The 8,604-nt window shown below is 39.3% G+C and overlaps 1 protein-coding gene across 1 annotated transcript; it reads right to left on the bottom strand.

The window, feature by feature from the left end:
• Positions 1–2,454: 2,454 nt before the first annotated feature.
• LOC112282245 (root phototropism protein 3) lies at positions 2,455–7,642 on the bottom strand. Its single transcript, XM_024519651.3, has 5 exons — positions 5,390–7,642; positions 4,020–5,178; positions 3,620–3,877; positions 3,058–3,465; positions 2,455–2,956 (listed from the first exon to the last, which is right to left on the bottom strand). The coding sequence occupies exons 1-5, from the start codon at positions 5,653–5,655 to the stop codon at positions 2,789–2,791; spliced, it is 2,259 nt and encodes a 752-aa protein (XP_024375419.1). The 5' UTR covers positions 5,656–7,642; the 3' UTR covers positions 2,455–2,788.
• Positions 7,643–8,604: the final 962 nt, after the last annotated feature.

Below are 8,604 nucleotides of genomic sequence, written 5' to 3'. Positions count from 1 at the left end.
TAATTATATCAAATCACTTATCATTGTTTAAATAATATTAATAATTTTTAGTTTAATGAAATAAAAATAAAAATAAACCAAATTTTATATATATATATATATTATAAATAAATAAATAAATAAATAAGAAAGAAAATAATATAATAAAAATAGAATAAGTACTTAGCAAGTAGTTAATAATATTTTTAATAAAGGCAAAGAAAGAATTACAATATATATATATTTATATATATATCAAAAAGAATAAGATGTGACAAAACAATAAGCCAAGTTTGGAGATTTAATGCAAAGAATTAAAGAATATTAATATAATAATACATAGATAAAAAAATAAGAGAATAATTAGAAGTAAAAAAGTAAGAAGTTAAAAAAAATACAAAAATCAAAGCCTAATCAGACAAGATTATGCCATTGGAAAATTTGAAAGAGTACAATACCTTAAACTAAAAAATACAAAGAATTCAAATATGCTTGATTTCTTAAATGTTGGATGTAATTCTTTTATCTATATTTTTAAATAAATATATGTATATAATATGATTGAATAAAAAATATCAAATTATTAAAAAAATATATTTTACAAGACCATGTAAGTTGTAACTACAAGCCTTGGGTTTTTTTTTGAAGAAAGTCTTCTTTACAATATTATTTAGAATAGAATTATCTAAATTATTAATAATTACCTTGTTAAAATAAGACATTTTCTTTGTAGATACCGTTCTTTTGCCTACATGAATACTACTCACCCTTGTATACACACAATAAAACTTATATTTAAATTAAAATAAAAAAGGAAGTAAATTTATACTAATATTTTTTTCCTTATTGAATGAAAGAACCATATAAAATATATTATAATTTTCAAGAAATAATCAAAATTTAGGAGAAAGAAACTATATATATATATATATATATATATATATAGAATAAATCGTTGAACTCAAATCTTTTGTTATAATTTTTTAAGTATAAACAAGAGTTTTATTGGATGTATGCAACAATGTGCAACACAGGAAGAGGGGAGGTGTCTACATACTAAAAAGAGATTGTATACTTAGTATTTTCTTAAAATAATTAGTCTTTTACATTATTATTTTTGAAAAAAGCTTTGAATTGGCTTAGATTGTTTTATTCTAAGGCTTGTTTAACAAGACAAGTATGTGTATATATATATATATATATATGTACATACAAATTTTAGATATGTCTAAGTAAACACAATTCAATTTTATGACAAAAAGATAGTTTTTAAATTTAAACAAGTACTTTTGGTACCACTAATACTAATGTTGTTCTTGCCAATTTCCACTAATTAACAATGAATAATAAGTATATATCAAGTTGCAAAGAATAAAGCCAAAAATTATAAGAATATTATATTATTTTTTTTCATGAATAAAATATTTAAAATAATAATATAATAAATTATTGCATAAAGAAATAAATAGAAATTTGATCATCTTATCAATATTCTAAACTTAAAACTGTTTTAGCTACTATATTGAACAAAAGAAAAAATATATTATATTTAAAGATAATTTTTTTTTATTTATTATTATCATTATTTAACATAGATTTAACATAATTTAACATAGATTTTATATATTGTGTAATATTGAGTGATTTTTTGTTATTTAATTATATTGAGTATTATATTGTGTGATTTTTTTAAATTTAAATATTTTATCAAAAATATTTTATCACAAATAGCTTTCTACAATCAGATAAATATATGTATTTATATATATTATGTATTTATTTATTTATTTGTCAAATGCCCGAATATTTTCAACCTTGCAAAGTGTTTTGATATTATTTCACGTTATAGAATGTTAAAGAGAAACTTTGCTATTGTACAGAAATGGATACCAGTATTAACTATCAATGCGATATTTTTTGTTTGTGTTATACAAATGTGCAATGAGTCATATGGTAATGAAGCAATTCTCTTCATTACCAAGTGATGAAATGGATGAAGGAATAGTACAATGTAATGTCTCGCTTAATTTCTTGAAATTCAGGTAGTACTGAATGAGGATAGAGCGTGAAGGGTGCAGTCATACTTCAATTTTCCACTACAGAATCCTAAAGATAGCCCATCTTCAGAACCATGCTCTCCGAGCTTGTCCGACGAAAGAAGCTTCTATGACGGCGTCACTTACCCTAAATCCTTTGTTGGCATATGAAGCTACTTTTGCGCCAAAAAGGCTGCGGACATTTAATTTATGGACAGGGCCATTGACGACTGACAAACTTTGACATATGTTTTAACAGGAGCGACGTTCAGAAAAACCTGTAGATCTGCTGATTCCCAGCTCACCGCATTAATGACAGGCATCAACTGGTTTTGATAACGACGAATCCAGACAAATGTTGGTCCACTAAGATTTGAATGCAGAACAGTTACACTGAGTTTCCCTGGTGGTCAGGATGAAACGAGGTGAAGAGAAGAAATCTGTTTTTGATGTACTGGATTCTCAAAGACGTTCTGTACAGTCAAGTTTTAATTCTTGAAGTAGATCGCAGCTAATGGCCACGGGAACACGCGAAGGTATCGACGAGGGGTGACAGACCTGGGTTCATGAATCAAACCTCAATGCTCTGACCTCGATGCTGAAGAATGAATATTGTTCCTGCAGTTTATAGGTCGTAGGAAACAAAAACCAATAATCGCTTAGCGCTCTAAATGTCCTGCGTTTTTGGAGTCTCAATCCGCTAAAGAACAGTCACATAATAGGCATTATGAACAAACCTAAGATAGATCTACGAGTTGCACGGATATGGAGCTCTAAGATATAGAATTCCTCCATCTTCGACGCTCAGAGAGTGATTCAGTCGAAGATGTTTCGTCGTTCGGGCTGTTCTTGTTGAACAAATGTAGTTTTGTGATCCTCCTCCACGCTCCTGACGACCACGAGGATGAACGTACTTTGGAAATTCTCGCTATTTCTTGAACCTACCATGGCAAATGTCGACAGATCAGCACATATTTGAGAACATAAACGGAGATTGAAAGTATGAAATCTTGGAGAGAACAAGAAATGTTGTCGATAGTACCTGATCTTGAATGCTGCCCTGATCTCTCTCCAGATTATTGCACTTGACTCTCATAATTGCAAGTTCGCGTTGCAAAGCTCTGATTTCCATTTGATTAGTATTCTCATGAAGTGCCGCCGGCTGAGGCGTGGCGCTGATGCCAGCTGTCCGTTGAGGATCGGCTGCCGTAGTTTCCCGTGATGTGACACTAGCATTCTCAGTATCGCTGCGATCATCCTTCACTGAATTACTGACCTCAGTCACCGTGCTTCGAATCTTGAGTTGCTCGCAGAAGAGAACTTGTACAACAAAACGGAGTGGCAAGCGCTCGTTCTGGGAAGCATGCGTGCAGGCATCCAGTGAGAGACGATGGCAGTTTAAGATTCGGCACAGCCTCTTCCTCTCGTGCTCAGTCAAGTTCGGATGTATCTGCAATTTCCCGCACATACACACGCATATCATCAGCATGAGAGCATTAGAACTTATTACGAATTAGAAGATATGATTGTTAAGACATGGCATGAATTCATGTTAATGCAAGCAAGCAACGTGTCACATGATATTCTTTTGCAAGTGTGGTAACCTTGAGAAATGTGTCAACTGCTCTGTATAGTCCGTCGTCGCATAATCTAGAACCTTCAGGAAGAGCTTCAGCAAGAGATTGAAACTTGGACAATGGAAGCTTGCTGTCTCTTGCCACTTCCGCAAGATAGGCGTCCAGTAGCTTAGCCACTTTTGCTCTTAAATTCAGAGGTGGCTGACAGCTACCATCTGGAGGGCCGTCGTAAATACTGCGTATATTTCTATTACACGAGAAAGATATTGGACTGTCGCTTTGCTCCTGCAAATTTATCATGAGCACAATTTCTCAAGCGACAGCACATTAACTACCTAGGCTAGCTATTCAGACGTTTGGATACATTAACAACTGTAATCTGGAGCTCTAAATATTGTCCCATCACAAGACTCAGGGAGAGACATACCTGTGTCAAAAAATGGCCCACAATGCGGCGCACAATGTCGATGTCGTACAAATACTCGCTATTGTGTGAAAAGCAAGGAATCAGCAAATCGCTCAAAGTTCCTCCATCTAGTTGTAGACCAGCTCGTCTTTCTAACTCCGCCTTGCATTCAAGGTCGCAATTCAACAAGTAAGCAGCTCGCGTCATGCGAAGCAAGAAACTGCAGGAGACCACATCTTTCTGCTGTGGCAGCATACTGACAATTTCCTCGAGAATAAATTGATTCCTATTCTGCTCAGCTATAGTCTCTTGTAGACTAGAGGGCGCATCTTCCCCCGTGCCCTTAGATAGACAGTTATAAATCAGGTGTCCGTCTGTGATCCGGGGTGATGAGATCGGCGAGTTTTTTCTTGTGGATGCAGCACTGTGAATACTATTGCCTTGTCTAAAGACATTGTGCAGCGCTGGATTGACTAATCCCGGCAGCCATCGCTGAGCGTAGTATTCCAAGGCACCTCCAAGAAGATCCGGCACCATGCCTTTCTCCTGAATAGCGTCCACCACTTCACTGAAACAGTAAATTGTCAAATGTGAGACGTCCTCATACCACCAATCCTTGGGCGCAACCCTGACGACTGATGCTTCAAGTGCACCTCTCTGACACACTCCCATCGTACTATTTTTCTCCATACCAGAATAGAGCCAGCGAACACCTCGTGGATCGGTACTGGCCTTGTGTGCAACAGACTCGGCACACCTCTTCACGAGATGCAAGTCCTCTGCCCATGGGAGGAGTAGTTCACAGGATTGGAGAACAATGATCGACTCCTGCCAAGAATTCAGGATCACAACATTGAGGTAAGCTTCAGCTTTGCTGATAACATTGCCTTCCTCAAACGCTTCCGTCATCTCAAGATATTCCGCAGCGCACCGAACGGTGGCGACATTAGTAGGAGTGAGTTCCTCCACAATGCCGTAGCATAATTTGGCAACTACAATGAACGCTTCAGCTCCTCCAGGCATGTCGACCAACTTGATGTAGGCCTTCCGTGAGTTGCTCGACTGTGATAATAACCTGAAGAGAAGGCCGCTCCTTGACAAAAGCGGGAGCTTGTGAAGATGAAAGGAGATGCCGTCTACCTCCACGAGCAAGTCACTCGGCCTGTCAATTGACACGAACCTGAAACTAACAAAAACGTTGGCGTTGGCTCAAGTTTACGAAAACTTTGAGTAGCGGAAAGCTAGCGGTGGCTCAGACTAAGACTAATTTTGCACAAGCTAAAGCAATCCACTACACATGAAATGATTCAGTCGCCTCTCTACTTCGAGAGTATGTGAAACGTTGCGCCAGCATTGAGCATACAAGTGACGCATTGTGCCAGGAGACTCACCATGTGTAGTTGTCGACTTGCTCAAAGCTTGCCTCAGACGGCTTACTGTTGTTCGTTTGTAAGGGGTTCCTGAAGCTAGTGCACTCCACGATCTGCTCCCCAAGGATCGAGCTTGCTAAGGAGCTTGACTCTGTGGAGCTACCACCAGGTGACACAGGCATTAAAACCGACCTCGGACTTCTAACGAAATTTGATTTCGTGTGCACACGGCGCTTAGAGAAGCTCGGCAACCTGTCTCGCTCCGATCGGGGCATCACCATTGCCATTTCGGTGGCAGTTTAGAAAAAAAACTGACAACTTGAGGTCTATAAACCTCGATGTCCAAATTCTTGCAATATCAAACTGTTGCACTATCCAGCTCAAGCATCGCAAATCCTAAAATTTTCGAAAATTTAAGTTCACTCCTCGAGCACACTATCTCGGGAAATGATCGGATGCAGAGGCTAAACTCGAAGGACCCTTGCTTACACTGTTAGCGATTGATCAAATTAACCTTAAAATTAACCGCTCGGATCCTCTAAGCCTTCCTCTGGGCGCGACTTGATCAATCGTTTGCTCTACGCCGTCAACCACACTCTGAAGCTCATATTGCTTACAGCTTGATCAGCTGTTGCAAATTCCAATCTTAAAAGGAAACATGACGCAATTGACTCTGCGGTTGATTCGATCCTACACCATTCTAGTCCACCATAATCTCATTCCAGAAGCTTCAAGTTCGGGTTCAACGAGCAGCAAGGAGAGGGCTCCGAAGGAACTGAGCAGCACCGAGCAGGGGATTGTAAACAAAAGCGAGCGGCATAGGGAGACCTTAGCGATCTGACAGGAGAGGGCGACGCACGTAATATTAGAGTGTGTTATCCCAAATCCGCAAGGCTGGAAAGGAGTAGGGGGTCGTTGGACTATTGAGCTGGGTGATGGTTGCACAGGCGAGTGAGGAGGCGAGGGGATCGCGAGCAAGCAGGCAGGCTGGCTCATAATGACAACGCCGGGATACTTGCGCTCTGATTGATGACTGCTCTATAAATTCTTATAATTGCTGATCATTTGCCACATGGTTGATTACAACCCTTCACTATCCAGTATTGTCGCTCACACTCGAGTCTCCCAATTTGGGTGCCTCCAATTCGCACCAATGCCTTGAATTCATGAACACACTTTGCACTCAAAGAGGTAATGAAATGAATAACCAAAATATTAACCAGAAAACAAACAAAACAACCAATGGAAAGCGGAAACAAGATCGTCAACGAGAAAGAAGAATAAATAGGAGAGAAAAGTAAAGAAAAGAGAAGAAAAGAAAAAGAACAATATCGACAAAAATATTATATGAGTTAATCAGTGACTTGAAAACAAACATCGAACTGCAGAAATCCTACAGTTGGATCGCTAGGTAGTTTGTTTCGGAGATTGAGAATCTTGTATCGGTGCTTGACCCTGCCGAAGGCTGATGCTTTATTCGATCACAACAGAGTTGGGCTTAGCTATAATTTGCATGCAACCGAGGCATCTTACTAAGTCTGACAATCGCACAATGGTGGTCTTCGGAAAATTACCTCTCGGGGCCACTGTTGGTTATCATAAAAAGCCTTGGAAGCCAAAATTCAAAATCTCAATCATAACTCCCTCCTCGTTTGATGCAGTAAACCTGGAAGGAGGATAAACCAGGCTTCGGACTGTCGCATCGATACCTGCTCGATTATTTCGTGCCTTGCGATCTTATTGTCGTTCACAGATGCACCATCTTCTCTGCTCATGAAAGTTAACGTGAAGCCTGTATCATTGCATGTCCTTCAGGCTCTCGGCAGTGAACGATGAGACCTCGGGAAAAGTCCTGTAGTAATCCAATTCGCTATTCCAAACCAAGCGCTGGTGCCGCTCTGCTGATGCTATGGTTCCCTGCATAGACGCTAACAAAATAACATAAAAAAATAATGAAATAATAAAATAATAAAAAACTCTTCTTACCCTCGACCGGTTTCTCAGTTGACTCTACTTGTCAGACGCTTACTGTGCCTACAAGTTCAATCCAACGGTATGTGCCACGGATGCAGCCATAAAATAAAAATAAAAAAATTCATTGCATCGCAGGTTTGTAGAGCAGCACCAAGCTGAGGTGTGTCTACCTGTCATGTATAATTTCAGCTTCTCATCAACCATCCCTCTCCCTACAGCATGCCTGAGTTTTAGTCCAGCCACATAAAAAGCTGGCCAGGATTAAAAAAAAAAAAAAAAAAAAAAAAAAAACCCTCGAGTTCAAACTCAGACGAAGGTCGTGGCACTCTGCGAGGCCCATGGAACTTTCGTTATGATGTTATTAGAAAATCTAATCCCGAAATTACTTTTCTTATGTCCTAAGTTAGAAAAGAGTATTGCCCTCGCACTGAAGGAGGAGCAGTTTCTTTCATCTGATGTGAGGACTGTCTTGTCTAATCGCTTCATATCTACTCACAGATAAAACTCCTTTGGGGTTGGAATCCGAAGATACAAGTGGCATATTTTCACTAAAATAGTCCAATTGTTACAGGTGCGGAACCGCGAAGTTTCTTGACAAGCCGCAACTTTTCCTAACTGCGAGGAATTCGCAGCTTCAGTTCTCGTGGGCGTGTGACCCCAGTGGAAGTAACCTGCCGTAATCACAATGGTCGGAAGTTAATTGAGGCTTTTGTGACAAGATGTGAACCCTCACAGGCGACTTTCGTCGCTGAACATGATAAATAAGTGTGCCAATCCTCGGTGCTGTTTATGGTTCAGCTAGTTGAATCGTTTCTTTTTGCCCCACTCCCACATGAAACAGCCAACTTCCGAAAAACTACTTCCAGTCAATACCGCAGAAGCTTGCCTCGCTATTCATGAGACCTGACCCCAATTTGCACCTGGAGACAAGAAAAAATTAGAACATGAAACAACAAACCACACCTTCGGTGACTGGTCATGTTCCACCCTCGTTTGGAACTCCCGTCTTTAATACCCGGCAGGGTTCACACGAGACCCAATTTTGCTTCCACCGTTTTCTATGGCATGCCATGCTCCAATACTAGAGTGTAGTCTAGCTCCCACCGTGGCACCAAATTACTGACACTGGACGCTAAGGGACTTCAATGTAAACATACGTGAGGGAGAAGCGTTGGCACGGGATGGCAATCCCTCACCCCCAAGCTAATATTGTCAGATCAACACTAATTCCTGCATACGTGTTAGTTGCTATAAGGTGCCGG

The sequence above is a fragment of the Physcomitrium patens genome, chromosome 5 (genome assembly GCF_059467195.1).
Source record: "Physcomitrium patens ecotype Gransden chromosome 5, ASM5946719v1, whole genome shotgun sequence".
In the NCBI taxonomy this organism is placed as follows: domain Eukaryota; kingdom Viridiplantae; phylum Streptophyta; class Bryopsida; order Funariales; family Funariaceae; genus Physcomitrium; species Physcomitrium patens.
This window is presented reverse-complemented; position numbering and strand designations above follow the sequence as displayed.